General features: G+C 36.9%; 2 protein-coding genes and 1 long non-coding RNA gene across 3 annotated transcripts; 1 reads left to right on the plus strand and 2 right to left on the minus strand.

Moving 5' to 3' along the window:
* The first annotated feature begins 214 nt into the window (after positions 1-214).
* LOC110095757 (ankyrin repeat domain-containing protein 65-like) lies at positions 215-2294 on the plus strand. The gene has a single exon (XM_020821414.2). It carries the CDS (start codon positions 497-499, stop codon positions 2171-2173), a length of 1677 nt encoding a protein of 558 aa, XP_020677073.1. The 5' UTR covers positions 215-496; the 3' UTR covers positions 2174-2294.
* A 6140-nt stretch (positions 2295-8434) lies between these two features.
* Positions 8435-15974, minus strand: LOC110095759. The gene is made up of 2 exons (XR_002303003.2): positions 15557-15974; positions 8435-8673 (listed from the first exon to the last, which is right to left on the minus strand). It is a non-coding gene; the product is annotated as an uncharacterized LOC110095759 (long non-coding RNA).
* An 847-nt stretch (positions 15975-16821) lies between these two features.
* On the minus strand, positions 16822-18349 carry LOC110095771 (inactive protein RESTRICTED TEV MOVEMENT 2). Its single transcript, XM_020821436.2, has 2 exons — positions 18247-18349; positions 16822-17354 (listed from the first exon to the last, which is right to left on the minus strand). Exons 1-2 carry the CDS (start codon positions 18347-18349, stop codon positions 16822-16824), a joined length of 636 nt encoding a protein of 211 aa, XP_020677095.1.
* Between the last annotated feature and the right edge of the window lie 2966 nt (positions 18350-21315).

Consider the following 21315-nt stretch of genomic DNA (forward strand, 5'->3'; position numbering starts at 1 on the left):
TATTTTATTTATATTACATTTTTATTGTAACATAACAAATGCTAAGTATATTAATATTATTTAGATCATTTATCATTTTTAAATTTAATTTTTATTAATTTAAAACAGACCATTTTTTATCCCTTAAATAAATAAAATAAAAAATATATAAATTGCAAAACCCTCTGAAAAAGAAATTTCTCGGCAACATACGCGAGAATTAAGAGGTCTTCTCCATTGTTTTCCGCCAGCCTATTATCCATCTGTCACCTTCTATCCTCCTCCGCCGGCCTTCCAATTCCCCTAACTCGTAAAATCCTCTCTTGCTTCCACTGCTTACTTCCTCTCTTTTCTTGACCTCTCTCTTCTCAAAACCTCTCCTTTAAGTACAACTCCACCGCAAGTCCGAATCTTTAGGGAGAACCGAAGAACTCGCTCTCTTCTCTTCTCACTCTCTCTCTCTATCTTCCTCGGTCTGTAGTGGAGAGCAGAGAGTGAAAAACAGTTGCAGAGATCAATGGATAGGCTAATAAGAATCGAGCCGACGAACGAGGTCACCGTCAGGCTCGAACCGGGCCAGCGCTCCTACGGCGTGTTCACCCTTCGAAATGTTATGTACACCATGCCGGTCGCCTTCCGCCTCCTCCCGCTCAACCGAAACCGGTTCTCCATCCGACCTCAAACAGGCATCATCGCCCCCCTCGCCACGCTCACCGTAGAAATCACATACCTTGCTCCACTTCCACCGGCGCCATTTCTCCCAGACAGTGCGCCAGAATCCGACGACTCCTTCTTCCTCGACTCCGTCGTCTCCCCTGGAGCTTCTTTCAAAGACGGTGCCTCTGCCACAGCCCTCGACGCCGTCCCCGCTGACTGGTTCACCGCAAAGAAAAAACAAGTTTTTACCGATTCCGCGCTCCGTATCTTCTACGTCGGCTCAGCTGTGTTAGCCCGACTCGTTGACACGGGAGACATGGAGAAGGTTCGCGAAGTGTTGGAGAGGAGCGATCCGGCGTGGCGCGCCGCCGACTCTTCTGATGCGAGCGGTGAGAGTCTCCTCCACCTCGCAATTTCCCGCAGCCGCGCGGATCTTGCGCAGCTCGTTCTCGAATTCGGCGCCGACGTGGAAGCGAGAAGCAGAACAGGGCGGTCGCCACTGGAAGCTGCTGCGGCGGCTGGGGAGACGTTGATCGCCGAGCTACTCCTTGCGCGTGGGGCCTCTACAGAGCGATCCAGCGGATCTCCGTTGGGACCAATTCATCTCGCGGCCGCAGGGGGGCATACCGAGCTTCTCCGGCTTCTACTTCTAAAAGGCGCGGCACCGGAGGCCACCGCTGCTGACGGGCGTACCGCACTGCATCTGGCGGCAGCAGAGCAGCGCCGGGAATGCGTGGGGCTTCTGCTTTCCGCCGGATCGCGAGCTGACGTGTGCGGCGGAGCCGCGAAGGAGACGCCGCTGCACCTGGCAGCGGCGGCAGGGGACGAGGCAACGGCGCGGCTGCTGATATCGAGCGGCTGTGCTGGGCTGAGGGAAGCGAGGAATGGGGCCGGGAAGACGGCGTTCGACGTTGCAGCAGAGGAAGGTCAAAGGAGGCTTTTTGATATGCTTAAAGCCGGCGAGAGCCTTGCGGCGGCCGCGAGGAGTGGGGATGTGAGTGCGGTGGTGAGGGCTATCGAAATGGGAGCGGCAGTGGATGGAAGAGATGGGTTGGGATGGACGGCGTTGATGCGCGCCGGATTCAAAGGCAGGGTTGAGATAATGAGGATTCTGATCGAGAAAGGAGCCGCCTTGGATGCCAGAGACGAGGCAGGGTACACGGCGCTGCACTGCGCGGTGGAGGCCGGACAAGTGGAGGCGGTCGAGGTTCTCGTAAAGCGAGGGACGGATGTGGAGGCGAGGACGGCGAAGGGTAAGACGGCAGTGGAGATCGCGACGGCGTTAGGGTACGCCGGGCTTGTGAGGATTCTTGTTCAGGGAGGAGCCGTGGCAGCGCAAGGGATGGCTGCGCCGGCTGTGGCGCAGATTCCACTGCCGCCGGCCAAAGAGAAGTTGGGAAAAGGGAGGGTTTTGATGGTGAAGGAGAAGGAGAAGAAGGGGAAGAGGAAAGGGGGAAGCATTGTCGCCGGAGCAAGAAGGGTGACGAGCGCCGGGTTTGTTGATCAACCGGTGGCCATGGCGGTGGCAAGTTATTAAGCGCCGGCCAAAGGCCTGTTTAGTCTAGTTTGTGAATCGTTAAGTGAAGTGTGAATTTGAATTTGTTGGAGGAAAATTAAGGATGAAGTGAGATAAAAGATGATTTCTGTGAGTGGAGAAATCAATTCGTTTTAGTTAAAAGTTTGATGTTTGATCCATTAAGGAAGTGTTAATGGTGAAATCACATTATTTTAGACATGGAAATATAAATATTTTCCAATGTAAGTATGATTGATTTTTCAATATCTAATTGTATTTCATATAATCGTGAATAAAAAGCTTTATTTTTGAATTATTTGATAGTTGAGGCAGCCTTTATGTTGTGATATCTATCAAAAGTAGGAACTAACAATGAAGAAATCAAAAAATTATTGTGTGTGGACATCGGACATCCAGAGACCAATCAGAACGCATCACGTCATTTTTTCTTAGTACTGGTGCTCGGTGCCGCCATATACCGGGTGATATGTCACATTCTGATTGGTCTCTTGACCGTCCAGTGTCTGCACATAATAATTTCTCAAAGAAATGACTCTTTTATGGTTGTTTTTTATTACATTTTTTTTTCACTCAGTGGAAAAAAAAAATTTTTCTCAAACGAAATCTTAATCTTGAGCAATCTAATATTTTGATATGCTTAACTGCATAATATGTTTAAGATTTTATTTGTGATAACTTTCTTACTGCTTTTTGAAGTAGAGTTTTTGTATGAAATTATAATTAGATTTTTTGTACTAAAATGCTGCTTTAAAAAGTAATAAGAATGCTATTCCTAACGAAGCCTAAGTAAAAAATATTATGTTTTGGCTTAAAATGAGCTAGCCCAAATAAATTATGTTGAATTTGAAGAATTTTGGTAGATCATGTAAGAGCATATTTGAAATGTAGTAGTGGCACACAGTTCACCTTGGTTTGTTGATTGCAAATTTAGGCTATCAAACAAGAGTTTTTAGGTTCGAGTCTTGTGTATGCAATGTATGTGTGAATTTGTCTTAATTGACCTAAATGCCCCCCCAAAAAATATAGTAGTGGTGTAGCCTTTCGGCTTGGAACAGTAGATTGAAGATATAAAAGATTATATCTCAAAAAAAATTTCTGTGTGGCATTCAGACCGGAAGAATTATTCGGACATGTGAGTTGTACACAGTGTATGTCAAATTACACACAGTGTGTACACTCGCAGTCCAGACGAATCATCCGATCTGAATGGGCGACATGTTATTGGCGGCCGAACGTAGTTCTACGTCCGGTCAGAGGACGTAATAATTGCTCTGAATAGAGAGTCTTACCACCGGCATGCTGCTTCTAGTCATTAATGCTCAAGTGATAATGTGAATTTCATGTTGTTTTCAATTCTTGAGTAGAAGTTGCTATAAGAGAAGTTGTTGAAGATAGTAGCTTGTCTAAGTTGGCAAGCGAAATATAAAATTAAAAGATAATTCTTCTATCTTTAAAGTCTTCAAGTTTGTTAAAGACTTCTTCTATTGCTTGGGATATATTAAATTATTTAAATGTATTTTTAACAAGTGGCATAAAAACATTGAACCGCAAACATTAGTCATCACGTCATATTTAGGTTTCGTTTGGAATAGTTTTCTTATTATTTTATAAAATAATTTTTTAGTATAAAAATTTTTTGAATATGAAAAATTTTTAATTAAAAAGTTGCTTTTGAAAGCAATAAAAAAGCTGTCTCAAACGAAACCTTAAATTAGGTCTGATAACTTCATTTGTTGAGATGATTTTTGCTACGAACATAAAATTAGGGTAGTAATTCAATCAAATCAAGTTGAATATATAATGAATTTTAATATAGTCAAATGATAAGTTATTCATATTTAAGATAAGCTCAAGCTAAAGCTTTTACGTCTAGATTTATACTTGATTTATTTAGAATTGTTTATGACAGAACTTGGCTTGTACTTGACTTGCTTAAATTAATCAGAATATACATTGATAATTACTTCAAATGTATTAAGAGTCATAGAGAATATGACACTTAATTGCCTCTCTTTTTTTAATGGTGTACTTCATGTGTGAGATTTTATTCATTGTTAGTATTATTTGATAGTTGGATTATTACTAAAAACTTTCTCAAGTCTTTAGTTTGCATATGACTCTTAATCTTTTATTATTATTGTTAAGCTAAGCTTAAACAAGTTTATTTTCTTAAAATCTTTCTTTTATTTAAGGGAACTTTCGTGATTGTTGAGGAAATAAATCACATGTAGCTAACACAAAACAAGAAAGAGAAAATAAAGCGAAAAGAATACCAGAATTTAACATGGAAAAATACAAAATAAAAAAAAACCATGAAGCCACATTACACCAAAAAAATTCACTATAAAATGAGAGAAATTTATATCAATTTCTTTCTCTCTCACTCTCTTCTTGTCTCTCTTCACTCTTGCATTATTCTCTTACACAAAAAAAAAGCACATTAAAAATCACCAAGATCACCAAGGGAAGCAACCCTTCATGAAAAATGAGAATAAAAAATACATAACCCCCCTCGTAGCACCAAGTTTGGAGCACAGCTACACTCTACTCTGTCTTCAGTCTGCATTACAATGATGCAGTAACGAGGGTCAAGGCCACTACAGGAAAATCTGTCATTACCGTCGGACATTTTGTCGGAAATATTTACGTCGGTAAAACTGGCAAATTTACTGGTGGATTTACCGCCGATAACTTAACGGCGAAATGTCTAGCTCAATTTTCGTCGCCGAAACACCGGCGCATATTATGCTGGCCTTTCGCCGGTATTTTAAAGGTTTCTGGCACATATTTCCGTCGGTAAGACGGTAATTACCAGCAAATATTATGTCGGCTTACTTAAACTCAACAAAATGTTACCTACGCATCATCTTCCGGTAACATAACCAACGGATAATCCGTCGAAAACACGCCGGTACATGCTCTATTTCGACCCGTCCGCCATATGACTTCTCATTTATGTCCCGACCAAACCCCGTTCGCTTTCTTTCTCTTTTTCTCTCTCTCTCTCTCTCTCGCTTCCGAGAACTTCCGTGTCAGATTTCTTGTGTTACCGACAGATTTTATTCGCCGATAAAAACACATTTTACTATAGTGGAGGTCGCAGCACGAACGTTTGGAGGGTTGCAGCCCTGCGCTCTTTCTCTCTCTCTATCTGTACATCATTTAATTTTTTAAAAAGAAACGTTCATATATTTCATAAATATCTTTAATTTGTTTGCCTCAAGTTGAATTTAATGACACAAATCCTCCCAAAAAATAATAGGAAAAAATTGTTTAAAATATTTTGATCAAATTTTTAGTTAGGATAAATCTCTAACATCAATAAATTTGTTTTGCAATAAATATAATATCAATTTTAATTAATTTCTTATAAATTATATCTATCTCAAAATAAGATATTAAATTCTAGCATCAAAATTAAAACTTTATTTCAACACATCTATTTTTTTCAAAATAATTATATCTCTAAAAAAAACTTGCATTTTATTTAGTTCGGAATCTTAATCTAATTCAAATTATATTCCTTTTTGTCATAATCTAAATGTCCTGTTCTGCAGAACAAACGGTATGTCTTATATCCTTATAAAAAAATAATATTAATATCAACAAGGCATCAAGAGATAAAATAAAAATTAAAGTAGGCATAAAATTTATGACAGTTCAGTTTTCATTTAATTAGAAGAAAAAAATATATAATTTTGTTTTATTGGAACAATTTGAAAGTAAGAGACTAACATGCCACAATTTTATTTTTTTAGGAATGTTGACATATATTTATTTATTTTTTATTTTTTTTCCGAAAAGCTTTTTTATTTTTTTTATTAATAAGATCAAGATCGGTTACAACATCAAATGAACAAAAAAAAAAAAGGCAAAATACAAGCAAGAGAGGGCTCAGTAAAACGGCGAAGGCTCCCAGCATCCCAGAAGCCTCGCACGGAGCATCCAAAAGGAGACGGCAATGCCCAAAAGCCACCAACTCAAAGAACTGAACCAATGGTTGCCACCAGCAAGACTAAAGGGATACGAGCCCCAGCCATATCATTGCCCAATAAACCAGCGCAGCGCACCACCAATCGCAAAAAACCAATCCGCACAAACATATGGAAAAAAAACAACATACAGAAAAGTTATCTTCTCCTCCGTTCCCTCCTACGAAATCTCCCACGAGAGGCAACCGAGATAACATGCCTATCACGAACCAAATTAAAATCGCTTCCAGGGTCAGATCCACCGCAAATGTCCGGAGAAGCCAATCCACAATCCGAAAAGTCGGATTCCGATCAAACTCGGACGAACCATTCAGCCAATCTATATGGTTCCTCAAATCAAATCCAGAAAATTCCCCCAAACAATTAACCATAGTATGCGTATCAACCAAATTGACTGGGACATCAACAAAATTGTTAGAACACACCGAATTTTCTTTCAAATTATCCACTTACACACACTCAGTATTGTTATCCACATTGACATATATTTATAATAGCACTAAAAATATTTTACTAATATAAAAAAAAATTAAATTTTGCAAGAGAAATTTGAAACAATTTTCACACTGTCTTTGTAATATCTATTTTAGACTTCATTTGGGACAGTTTTTATATTGTTTTCTAAAATAATTTTATAGTACAAAATTTTTAGTTTAAAAAATTGTTATACTAAAAATAAATTTTAAAAGCGATAAAAAAGTCATCTCAAACGAAGTCTTAGGCTTAGGCTTCGTTTGAGACGACTTTTTTTATTACTTTTAAAGCCGCTTTCTAGTACAAAATTTTTAATTTTTGTATTAAAAAACTGCTTTAAGAAGCAGTAAAAAAGCCGTCCCAAACGAAGCCTTAGTTGCGACGGTTTTTTTTAGTGCTTCTTAAATCAAATTTCTAGTATAAAAATTTTAGTTTTTTATTAAAAAAATTGCTTTAAAAAGCAGTAAAAAAAAAGTCATCACGAAGCCTTAGGATTTTTTTGGGACGGCTTTTTTGTTGCCTTCTAAAACAACTTTCTAGTACAATTTTTTTTTTTTTTGAATTAGAAAATTTAATACTAGAAATCTATTTTATGAAGCAATATGAAAGTTGTTCCAAACCAAACCAACATAATCCAAGCTGCATATCCTCTTTTATCTCCATCTTCTTTTTCCAAAATTAAAGCCAATATAATTTGACAACCTCAAGGCCTTGATAGACCCACCACATCAAACACTTAGGCTTCATTTGGTACGACTTTCTTCCTGCTTCTTAAAGCGGTTTTCTAGTACATAGATTTTAATTTTTGTACTACAAAGTCGCTTTAAGAAGCACGAAGAAAGCCATCTCAAAAGAAACCATAATCTTTGTTTAAGATAGTTTTCTCATTGCATTCTAGAACAACTTTTTAATACAAAAAATTCTAATTAAAAAAAAAAACTATTAACTAAAATATTATTTTAGAAAGCATTAAGATAATTGTCCCAAACTAACCCTTACACTTCATTTGGGACAATTTTTTAAATTTATAAAGCAGCTTTTTTACACAAAAAAACTAATTAATTCAAAAAAAAAAATTTTCACTCATAAACCGTAAAAAAATCGTCCCAAATAAAATCTTAGTAGGTCCTAAATATGGCATCAACTGTATTGTTTTTCCTAGTAATTGCCTTCGATGCCATCAACTATTTGCCTGTTGACAGCATCGAGTCCTTCAACATACTGAGCCTCAAGTTCGCTGCTCAGTTCTCCTCTCCACTACCATTAATTTCTCCCATTGAAGACCTCTCACGCTCTCCTAAACAAGAAGTAAAAGGAAGGGAATCTCTTCAAAGCTTCATTGCAAGAATTGCTTCAGTTCTCCTATAATCACTCCATTAAAAAAAACACATTATGGATTACATCATTGTAACTGTATAAAGAGGGATTTTACTTCATGGGAGGGGAGTTAAGCGCATCTCCAATCGAAAAACTCATTTTTCATTCCAGGATACAGTAAAACTCCATAATACAGTAATTCATCTCCAATCGAACTCTATTTCTTTCTCCTCTTTCGCGTGCTTCTTCATCTCTAACCATCTTTCTCCTCTTTCGCACGCTTCTTCGGCAAATCCCGTAACACAAAAAATTATCATAGGTGAACAGTGGACGTCAATATTGGCGTCGCATTGTTCACCTACTAAATTTGGACGTGTGATTTAGCGTTCGAATGGAACGAATGGATCGAATGACGGACGGCATTAACTGATAGAATTATTTCATGAATCAAAGCAACATCAGATTGAAAACACCGATCTTGCACAAGTTCAAGCGAAGCTCCAAATCAATCTTAAAACTTGAATGAGAATGATACATATGCATGTGTCAATACGCATTAATTGTTTCAGAAAAATACTTTAAAATTCGAATTAACTGATACAATTATTTCATGAATCAAGTATTGCAGATCTCCTGCTGGTACACAAATCACCAGCTTCTGAAAGACCTATTGATATAGTGCCCTCCTGTTTTGCTGGTAGGTAGTTGCGAGAATATCTGTAAAAATGAATATGATTCCAACAAAAAAATTTCAGCAATATAAATTTGAACTTGAAATTCTATAGTGAAAAAAAATTCAAGGAAGCAACGCTTGATCCTGTGCACTCAAATTAGCAAACTATGGAGTGATTTTTAGAAGAATTAAACATATTGCATATAACCCTTATAATGTGTTTTATAACAACTTAAAGGGCTAATACTCCTAAATTCTCTGATGCTAAGTTTATATACTCGTCTAATGGATATATTTTCTACCCTTATTGTGCATATACAAACCACCTAACTATTTTTTAATTATCTCGTCTTCAATAAATGTCACTCCAACCATTTATTTAATATAATTATTCATAAATTTATCCTTTTTAGATTTTCACACATTTATCTTGATATTCTCAAATCAATCATGCTCAACTTAGACATCAATATCTTTTTAGTATCATTGATTTGAATTCAAATAATATCATCGACTTAATTGTGATGTTATTAAATTTACCTTTTAAGTCTCCAAAATATCCTCTTACCACACAATATTTAAGGCACTCATCCACTTTAGTCTTCTAATATTAACTCTAGAAGTTATATCCTCGTCTATATCTTCATTTTTTTTTCATAATAAATCCAAAATAATTAAAGATGCCACACCTTTAAGTCTAACGATCCTTAAACAAAAATAATGATATCTATGTTTGTTCTCCTGCTGGTTTGCAACTTATCTTAAAACTCTATAACAATGCAAAATAATCTCTAGATAATTTAGATATGTAGTCGTCATGTATGCAATTACTCTTACTACTAGCATCCTCCCAAGAACTCACACACTAAAAGACATGCATAAAAACATAAATAAAATTAGAGCCAGAGGAAAGATGAAAACTAATTGGTTAGGTACTAAAGGCAAAGAAAGTAAGTCGGTCCATTTAAAGGAGTTTCTCCAAGAATCAGACCACCTTGATACATTTTCAATTTTAAATTGTGAATTGAATTGCAATTAAAAGGACTATGGTGATGAGGAATTTGATTTTGATGTATCTCTACTCAAATCCTTCTTAATCAAGTTCAATTCAAGCTAGAATTGATGAGTTCAAGGAATGCCAATAGTTTTCAGTGGTGAATGCCAACGATAGTTGCATACTTTCAAGTTTTGCATTATTTCGAACGGTCATAATGTTAGAGGTATTATAACCGTGCCATGAAGTGGTCATAAGACAATGGATGTAATCCTCATCATCAACAACAAACAGTAACTCAATATCAAGCCTTTATCCAACTACGCGGGGTTGACTACATGAATCCTTTTTTCTCATTGTATTCTTTTAAGAGTGAAATTCTCATTTAAATCTTATAAAGAAAGGTCATTTCTACTATTTTATAACCTAAGTCTTTTTAAGCCTACCTCTACCTTTTTTAACATAAGCAAAATCTAATACAGCTATTCTCCTAACTGGGTCATCGGAAGGCCAACATTTTATGTGACTAAACCATCTAAGGCGACTCTCTCTAATCTTATCTTCCACCAGTGCTAACTCCAACCTTTTCACGTATATGCTTGTTTCTTATCTTGTCTCTAAGAGTGAAGCCACTCATCCACATGAGCATCCTCATCTCTGCAACACTTAACTTAATATTATTCTTCCCTTTTAATGGCCAACATTTTACACCATAAAGTATTGCAAGTCTCACCACCATCTTATAAAATTTTCCCTTAAGTTTAAAGGGAACTTTTCTATCACACAAGAAGCCCGATGCATTCCTCCACTTTAACCATCCAACTTGAATTCTACTAATAAGATCCCCATATATTTCAGCATCACTTTAAACAATAGAACCAAGATATCCAAAATGTGTACTCTTAGTAATGACTTGACTGCCCAAAGTCACAATCCTCCCACTAGATCTATTACCACTAAAATTACACTTCATATATTCAGTTTTAGATATACTTAAACAAAAACCTTTAGCCTCTAAGGTTAACCTCCATAATTCAAGTTCTCCTTCAACTCCCCCTCTAGTCTTATCAACAAGAAGAATATCATCAACAAAAAACATACACAAGGATACAACCTCTTGCAAATGTTTAGTAAGAACACCCATGACTAAAGCAAAAAGATATGGGCTTAAAGCTGATCCTTGATGTAATACAACTGAAATAGAAAAATACTTGGTCAAACCACCTTGTGTTTGAAAACAGGTGACAACTCCTGCATACATATCCTTAATGAATAATGACTTGCATAGAAGCATGAATAACCCTTTTCTTCTCTAAAACTCTCTATAGCACTTCTCTTGAAACTTTATGATATGCTTTGTCTAAATAAATAAATATCATATGGAGATCCTCCTTATTCTCTCTATACTTCTCCATCAAACCTCTCAACAAATTTTTATTGTTTAGCTTCCATAGTAGACCTACCCAGGATGAATCCAAATTGATTTTGAGAAACATTAGTATCACATCATAACCTTTGCCATCCTCATCATCACCATAAAAAAAATAGCAACATTTAAATCATTCTAGACACCTAGGTGATATTCCTCAGTTAACTAGTAACATTAACAGGTTCTGTTTTTATAAAGGTTTCCCATATTCAGTCTAGAAGCCTGGCAAGTGAGAAAGCTTACTTTTCTTCATGACTTTCAGAACCTATAACAAAAGATGAACTACCATAAGCATCAATTAATGGATATATGAGAAAATCACAATTTTTTTAATAGGGAAATCAACGAAATAAACTTGAGGAATTCTGATTGTACTAAATATAGAAAGAATTTGACAGAAACTTCAACGGAGGGAACAATAAGATTAGCATATGAAATAGATGACTAAAGCGGTGGTATTCTCAATGCAAGCACAGATGCATTGCATCAGCTAATAAATGCTTTTAATGTCTAGGGGCACAATTCGCCTGACAAACCATAATGCTGGATACATTGCAATAACCTATATTTTGATTAAATTTGAAATTTTATCATTTGATTTGGATTTAAGACTTCAACTAAGAATATTACAAATCAATGCCCACTGATATATGCAGAACAACCATTAGAAAATTGTTAGACCGGTCTCTAGTGGACCAGTCCAACCCAAACCGGCCCCTTGAATGGGCCGGTTCTTTGCTACAGGAGGGGCGGCGGCAAGCCATGGGGAGAGAGGGAGGAGTGGGCCCCATCAGGAATTCAAATTCAAACTATTTATGGCGAAGGAGGGGGCGTCAAGGGCCAGGGAGTAATTTGGCTTAATTAATTAATTGTATGCTTTAAGAAGGACAAAGGAATTAGGGTTAGGTTTTCATGCATGATTATTGTATCTCTTGGAGTTCTCTTTAGTGTTTTGGGCTCTAAACTTCAAGTCTAGAGATTGGGAGAGAACGATCCTCCTCTCAAATTGGATCAATTGTATCTTTGTTTCGTTCTTGCTTCGCTTTGATTTCTATAAGATTATCTACTGTTTTTTATTGTTTCCACCAAAGTTCTTCTATTTTTTCTCACTGTTTTACAGATTATTGTTAGGTTTGCTTCCGAACTCAGTATTTCTCATTAGGGTTACTTGCGAACTCAAGTATTTCCTATCAAAAATCCAATAAAAATCATGAATTGTTGATTTGGCCTCATGTCCAAGACGCAGCATCATCGTCTGATCAAAGCCATGTCTCAACCATGGATCAAATCAAGTTCAGGTAACAAGGGACCTACAACTCAATTCTTGAAGGCTAGCACCCAAGATCAAACGATAAACTACCATAGCCGAGTGACACTTCTGAGTTATGGAGCTGACAACGCCATGTCAATAGAAACCAAGAAACAAAGCTGAGATAAGAACCAATCACCTTACTTGAGCTGGAGCAACAACGGATGAATCTTCTCTAAAATAATGATCAACCCATTTTGTTGGACAATCACAACTTTTGCACAAAATTCCCATTGACAGGCTCCTATAGATTATAGTTGAACCATCGTCAATCAATCTCCCAATAACCAACATGTGGTCAGTATTCCCTATCTCCATAATGGCTAACAAAACGGGCACAATCATTTCCCCTCTACCACGAGCACAACAAATTGTGAACAACCACTCCACCCTATCAACCTCTCCATGCCTGCAATGGGGCCACTACTCCCCAAAATATTCATAATGACTATTGGGCAAGTACAAATCCATGCCATTTTCCAATTTGATTGCAACAGGAAACAGCAGCAGCAAAAATAACCATGGAAGTGATTATTGGCTTTTCTTGCCTACAGCCAATTGTGCACCACAACTCTCTTAGGAAAATCGATCAAGCCATGCATAAGACCCAAATTAGATTCAAGACCTTGCCTACCACGAATTGGGCCAATTACCAAAGACCCGCAAATAACAACAAGCATGTTGCCAGATGAAGAGACTCTCAAAATCATCTAGTTTAGCATTTCACCCCAGAGGACAGCTCCAATCCATCTCAGACATCTCATCAAGACATCAACAAGAGATGAGTTCTACATAACATATAGCAGAGGAATTAAACACCAATGCCAAGAAAAAATAAGCTATATACATCTATATGTACCTTATCAATCTCTTTCTACTCATGTCAAATCTTACAAAGATTATTCTGTAACTACACCTACAAATAAAGGATCTCAAAACCCAATAAGATCATTGTTTCTCTGCAAAGAAAAATACCACCTCTACATGATCTCATCTCAATGCTCTTTTCCTAATATTGCTCCTATAATCTTTGTATAGTCTTTCAAGGAAAGTCAAAGGATAATATCAAAGTAATCTTCTTAGGATTGATTCCATTGATGTCATCCTAAAATTGCCTAATTGAACATCATGCTGCTTAAACTTAAGTAAGGCTTGTCCGGACTCCACCAAGCAACTTTGAATCTAACACCAACCAAATCCTGTGGATATCTCTTGTAACAATGACAGAGGATTATTTACCTTTTTGAAAAAACTAGTTGCAACTAAGAGCAATGAGTAGAAGAAAAACTAAGCTACAGGCTTAAATGCTTCATTTGTGACCCTTAAACAACAAAATATAACGAAGGAGACATTTCTCCTTCCATGGCCATTATCCATTGTTTCTTCTATTTTTTCCTAGACTCTTTCTCCTTTATTGCTCCCATTACTTTGACACAATCCTCCCTCTAAATTAGCACTATCATTCAAAATTTGCATTACTCTTTAAGGTGCTAACTTTGGTGTCAGTATTTGGTACTCTCATTGAGATATGATAGTTCAAAGAAAAACAAAGTTGTGCGACCCCTGTGAACTGTCATGAGACAACAATAGTCAATCAAACATTAGTCGACTAGTTAAAGATTTTGGATTTGATCCAACTTCTACAGGCTACAACCTTAATCTCCCTCATATGATGTTTGGTAAATGATATGATTATCCACGTGAACTCCTCACGATATTGTCTTCGATTTCAAAAGTATCATTTAAGAATAAGCATCCTTATATTTATTCATCCAGAAATCGGGTGATTCATAATCAACTAACTCAACCTTATGATCCCTTTACGAAATAATGATCAAACTATGATGGAAGCTTCTTCGCATAGACTTTTAATTTATGAAGTTGGCTATCAAATTTGCTATCCTATTCATGATCGAATCCCCAAATCAAGACTAACATTCAATATCACAAGCATAGTAATTGTTAAAGAGCAACGTCAATTTGTGAGCAAATGATGCTAGGTTGGTAGCAACCAAGGAATGAAGCTGAGATAAGATTCAATGACTTGATGCAAGCGACTAACGACTGATCTCATCCAACAAATAATGACCGACCTCTTTTGGCAGATTTTCTTCTACACAAAAAACCTTTGCATAAAGAACCACTACTGCTCTCCATATATCATACCAAGGTCAATTATTTATCAGCCATTAAAATACTTACAAGTTCCCACTCCTCCCTAAAGCCTAGTTAGTGGCTAGCAGAATTGCACTCATCTCCCATCTACCACCTCCCTGAAGCCTAGTTAGTGTTGAAATCGAACACCAGACTGGGAGAGACGAAATGCAGGAAAGCTCATTGCCCATGAATACGTAATACAAGCCTATATATAGAATACAGGAAGGAAATGAACGGTACAGATCTAATAGTAATCTACGGCACATATTTCACTGTCATTTCCTTTGTTAACTTGTTTTAATATGCTAACAGTTAGTGTCTAGCAGAATTACACTCATTTCCCATCTACCACTGCCAAAACAACTAGTCAATAGCCACTTTGCTTTATCAGCCTTTCCACATGCCATGTGGTTACCCCTCCATGCACTTCTATAGCATGCAATGAACCGGTATGCCTCCCTATCACCTTCTAATCTGATCATAAAAAAGACGGGGCAGCAAAAACATCAGCAGTAAGTGCCTCCCGGCTTCTAATGACATGTAGCGCTCCAAATCCTCAATATATACCCATTGTAAAGATCAAGAAATTACATTTCTCCCCTTGAGACCTCTAGACAAAGCTAAAAGTGTAACTCTTGAATTATACGAAAAAAAGGGATACATCACCTTCCTGAAGTCACTACTCCATTGATTCTAGATCTATTATTCCCGTGTGTCTTCTTCCTTCCTCTCTCACTGAATTCCTTAACTATCCACACCCACCAAAGTAGTTCTTAGAGTCAAAGTTTGCATAACTCTCTAAGGTGCCAACCTCAGCAACAACAACAACAATCAAGGAAAACAAAAGCCTGTTTTTCCAGTTAGACTCCATGCAGCCCATCTAGAGCCCTAACCAATCAATAACTAGGCAAAACCAAACCCCAAATAATAAAAAAATGTTCAAAAAATACAATACAGTAACCGTAAAAGGCCATAATACTAGAACAAAAAATCTAGCAGAGAACACAATAGCAGGATTCGGGCTAGATTTTTCTTTACCGAAAAAAAAGGATAACCCTAGTCAGCTCGGCTCCTAGACGTGGCCTCAAGACGGAGCTTCTTCGAGGCGAGGCGGTACCGTATAATGTCCATAACAGATGCAAGCTTCCGGAGCCGATCTCGCTCCGCGTAGGACTCTGCCAGGCGTCGGCGAAGTTCTGCGGCGCGGGCACGCTCCCTCTCGAGCTGCGCCATCGACTCGACAAGCCTAGCCCTCGCCGCCGCCAGCTCAACGTTGGTCACAGCCAGACGCGCCGTCACCGGCGTTATCGTCAACGTAGACGCCGGCCGCCGGAGATCATTGCGGAGATTTTGCCCTTGGCACATCCTTTCGCCGCTTTGTCCTTCGCTCGCGCTCGCTGGTTGCAGTGAGTTTGACAGCAGATTGAAGAAATAAGGCCCAGATCATCGCTTCACCAGACGAGGAAATCGAATAGGCTGCTGTAGGTGTAGCCGTACTTGTAGCCGCACGTTGATTGGCTAGGACTCTGTGGGGCCACGGAGTGGCTGGACTAGGAAAGCCCAAAAATACTGGACTTATGGAGTTTATTGGGCCTGTAATACTGTGCTAAGGCCCATATCATTGCTTCATAAAGTAGTTTTAAATAAATAAATAAAAAAAATTTTTGAGAGTGCTATTATGAAATTTTATTTATCATATATTCCAAATCCTTCAACTTACTTTAAGACTTGTGCAATACAATAATTAATAAACTAAATAAATTCAAAAAAATTTAAATTATTTTTTACCAAATTTTCTTCAAATATCAATCAATTCTTCTCCATTTAAACCCAACTCCTCTATATAGCATATTAAATATAGGAGTGTGATTTCAAGAAACTGATTGGCCAAATTATATTTTATTACTCTATACTACCTAAAGATTTTATAGAAATATGATGATCTACACCATTTCCTTGGACATTATTGGTGATTATAATGACATATAATATAAAAAAAATGATTAAGAGGAATTAATTTGATGTTAATATTTTTAATCACATTGCTTGAAATATTTAAATCATAATAATAAGATAGTATTTCATCTCCATCATATACTCATTTATCTCTCAACAAATCATCATTTTATTTTGTCCATATTGTTCAGATCCCTTACTTAGGCTTTGATTAGGACGACTTTTTTATTGCTTCTTAAAGCAATTTTCTAGTACAAAAAAATTTAATTTTTGTATTAAAAAGATGCTCTAAGAAGCAATAAGAAAGTCATCCCAAACTAACCCTTAGTTGAAATCCTTTGCTTCCTCTAAAGACCTTTAAGCCTATAGCTTAAATAAATTGCAAGCCCCAATGAAACCATTACCCCCAATATCACACAAAGTATGACCACCTTACGCTTGTTGACAACAGAAGCAACAGCAACAGCTGCTGATCCTTTCCTTGCACTTCCTATAGCGGCTTTATCCTCTGTATAATCTTCAGTAGTATTTTCACCTGAAATTCTGTCTTTCTCTTCCACTTTCTCCTGCATCTTTGGAACTTCCTTCTTGCCAAGAGAAGAGGCTTCTTGTTGAGTACTTGTGACAGTTGAAGAGTCTTGAGGTTTTGTTGGTATTGTTGGAATGAACTCAGGGGTTGTAATTGAAATTGGCAAAATGACATAAAGAAGACCTTCATCTCCATCAAACTTGGCTTGGATTCCTCTCATGTTCCTGTTCTTTGGGATGGTGAAGCTTCGAAGAAATCGACTCCAATGGCTTCCTTCAATAGGCCGCTCGCCGCTGATCTTGAGGTTTCCTGCTGAGTTTATCAGAACTTTCAGTTGTTCCTTCTTGAATCCTGCATCATAAAGAAAGAAAAGTTGCTCAAACAATGAGAGTTCGGACTTTTGAATTGTTGAAAAAGAACTGAAGTTCAGATGTTTGTTTTTGAATCTGTTGAGGATATAATGATGAACTGAATGAAAACTATGCCTTGTGATTTTCTTCAGAAGAAGTAATCATGGAAGAATTCTATCAAAATTTCCTTCATTCATGAGATTGTATCCATTGTTCCCCAGTACTCTAGACTCTTTTTTTATTTTATTTTCTTCTATAGACAGTCACTATAGGAAAATGACTTGTAAAAATCCGCCGGAAATATAAGATTTCAGGCGAAATTCCAGTGCAAAATGATCCAACGGTAATTCGAGTGTCGGAAAATTTAAATCGGCGAAATTTTTCTGCCAAAAATATTTCCAGCAGCGTTTCCGGTGAAAAATTACAAGAAACCAGCACCTTTTTGTGGATAACTATAAAGAGGAGGATCTACATATGAAATTTTTGTGGCGTATTCCGGCGTATAATCCGCAGTTAATTCCAGCGGAAACTATACGTCGAAAATACAGGCGGATAATTCGCCGCCTTAAGCCACCGAACTGTTATCTACGGACTTCACCATCGAAATATCCATCGAAAATTCCAGCGCAAATATGCGCCGGTATTCGTACGACAGAAATTACGTCGAAAATTTTCTGGCATATATTATGTCGGTTCTGTCGTCGCATTTTCAGGGTATTTTTTTCAGCCAGAAACTCCGACGATAATGACATATTTTCCTATAGTGAGTTCCTTGAGTCCATAAGAATATTACTTATCATCACCATCAACTATTAATAGTGCCTATTCATTAAGAACTATGCTCTGCAATTTTGATCAGAATAATGAACACATCCAAACCTATATGAACTTACCTGAAACATCAACAATAATTGTGTCACTTTCCTTTCCCTTAAACCATTCTATTCGTGGCTCAAAATCTACATAAGAGCGAGGATCTACGGAAGTGGAAGCCATTTTTCTCTCTTGGGACTGAAAGAGCACTTCCTTCTTCTTCCTCTTTTTCTTTTTTTGCCTCTAGTTGGCAGTTTTCAGTATAAGGATTTGTAGAGATGAAACTATGATCTGCATTTGATCCTTCTATATATATTCAAGTACAGTAAGTCTTCAAATATGTTTTCTCCTTTGAAAGCTATTCCTTTTTGTTTCTTGTATTTGCTGAACTGTAACATATATGCCTGACCTCTCTAGTGGGTTAAGTAGATGGTTCCTTTCTTTGATTTGCACTTCTTCTGATGCAGCTTTCTTGTTTTTGTTTTCAATTTTTTTTTTAATAATCAATATATGATGACTTTGTCCTACAAAAGTGCTTCAAAAAATGCTTTTTTTAGTGGTTTTGATCAGGTTTACAGTGACATTATGTTAATGAAAAACACTTGGAAAACAAAATGGCTTGTTAATTGCTTTTATCGTTTTGCTACATTTTTTGTGGTACTCTTAAGTTTAGTTTGCGACGGCTCTCTTACTGCTTAATAAAACAACTTTTTAATATAAAATTTTAAATTTTTGAACTAAAAAGTTGCTTTAAGAAGCAGTACGAAAGATGCCTCAAATGAAGCCCTAGTGCACAGCAGGTTCTTTACGATCAGAACTAGTCACAATAAATAGTGCTCCTGTAATGCTACATTCAGTTTGTAGTGTTAATGAAATTAAGATTGTAGTAGACCCAAAACCTAGAACTCGTCACAAACCAATCCGTTAATCAAATCATTTTAATCATTAACATAAAATGTAATATTAAGAGAAGCATAATACTAAGTGTTGCAAAGATGAGGATGCTTGGGTGGTTGAGCGGATTTATTCTTAGAGACAATATATGAAATTGAGCATATACGTGAAAAGGTTGGAGTAGCTCTAGTGACAGATAATATTAGAGAGAGTCGCTTTAGATGGTTTGGTCGTATAACGGAAGCTTTTTTGATGAACTGGATAGGAAGGTAGATGTATTTGATTTGACTTATGTTAAGAAAGGTAGAGGTGGACCTAAAAGACTTGGTTAGAGAATATTAGAAATCGTCTTTCTTTATTATATTTAATGATAACTTGACTCTTAATATGACACAATGAAGAAAAAATGATTCATGTAGTCAATCTCACGTACTGGGATACACGCTTAATGTTGTTGTTGTTGTTTGTTATAACAAAAAATCATAACTAATAGAAGGTTCAATCATATTGTTAGGATTTGGTCCTTTTAGTTATTAATCAGCAAGACACCATGCAAGTGCCTTTATATATTTCGTTTGTCTAGTTTGTATCTATGGAAATAGAAATAAGATAAAATTCTGTTTTTCCCTCTTCAAGAAAAATCCTATGTGCTCTCTTACTTTCCCTCTCTCCCTCTACATTCAAGAAAGTTTTCTTCCTCTCAAGATTTCCCAAGAAACTAGTATCAGAGCTTGGTAGAGGTAGAGGAAGGTTATTATCCAAGAAATAAAGGAGGAGGAGGCAACGACATGTGTGGGAACGAAGCCTGGTGGAGTGGAAGGAGGAAGTTTCTTGGGGGACTCTATAGATTGGTCGCGGGAGCCTTATGTTGCTCATGTTGAAGCGGGTATGAAGCGAATTGGAGGTGCAGTTATTCTGGGATAGGTGGGCGCTGGGCTCGCCCAGGAGGCAGGTTGGACGCGACTCATGAGCAAATGTGCGAGTGATTGCGCTTGAGCATGGGTGGATCGTGCGAGAAGCATGTGTTACGCTAGGCGCGGTGGCCACGTGAGTGAGGAGCGTAGAATCACGGGCACAGGTGGCTTCACAAGCTAGCAAGGGTGATCAGATCTGGGCTTCTTGTGTGGGAGAACCTTTACACGGGCGGTGTGTAGGGGATTCAACCTGTGTCGGGAATACAGGCAGGCATATGTTCATGCCGGCAAGACGCTGGTTGGGAGGAGTAGATTGGAGCGGCAGGATCGACAACTGGACATGTGGGGCACAAACGGGAGGCTCACACACGGGTTAGTGTGACGATGGATCTTGATCCTCAGACGACTGTGTGACGTTATGGCGGAGGCAATCCAATGCAAAGGGTTTCATGTTCTTATTAAATATCTATTTAGGTCTTTCAGATTGAGGCTTTTCTTTTTTATACATAGTAAATTTGGACTAAGTTGAAGATTGTTATGATTTGATCAAATTTCATTTTATATACTTCATTTGTCTAGTTTATATCTATGATAAAAGGAATAACATCAAGTTCTATTTTTCCCTCTTCAAGAAAAATCATCCATGGTCTCCCACTCTCTCTACATCCAAAAAAGCTTCCTTCCTCTCAAGATTTTCCATCAAATTATATTCATATTTTACCTTATTTCATTTGCTTCAATTTCCTTTCGTTCATGAATTAAAGTTATTAGTTGTAATTCTTTTTCTATTCTATTTTATGTTCTATACTCTCAAGTTAATAATATATACTCTTATATTTCTTTAAGTCAATGACAAAAACTTTAATTTGGACAACTCAAACAGAACAAAATCGTATTATTGTTCTAATTAATTTTCTCTTACATTTTATTTGGATGAATACAACTCTACTCTTCAAACAATTTTTTACATAAAACAAATTTTGATTCATGTGAGAACTATTTTGTATTTTTATTTATGATCTACTTTAATATTTTCATATGATGATCTTTTAAGCTAAATACATTGAGCTGAGACTCTTAATTTTTTTTTTTTTAATTTTAGTTCAAAATTTTTTTCAGACATCTAATTTTGATGATCGTTTGGGACATCTTTCTTACTGATTTCTAAAATAATTTTTTTTACAAAAATTTCTAGTTTAAAAAATTATTTTAAAAAAAATGATAATAAAACTTTCCAAAATAAAACCTTAATATATATAGGAAAGAATGGCTCATATAGTAATAATTTTAGACATATAATTTTTGTGGACTACCTCATCATCTAATATATGTTAAATTTTT

The sequence above is a fragment of the Dendrobium catenatum genome, unplaced genomic scaffold (genome assembly GCF_001605985.2).
Source record: "Dendrobium catenatum unplaced genomic scaffold, ASM160598v2 fragScaff_scaffold_1196, whole genome shotgun sequence".
NCBI classification, from domain to species: Eukaryota; Viridiplantae; Streptophyta; class Magnoliopsida; order Asparagales; family Orchidaceae; genus Dendrobium; species Dendrobium catenatum.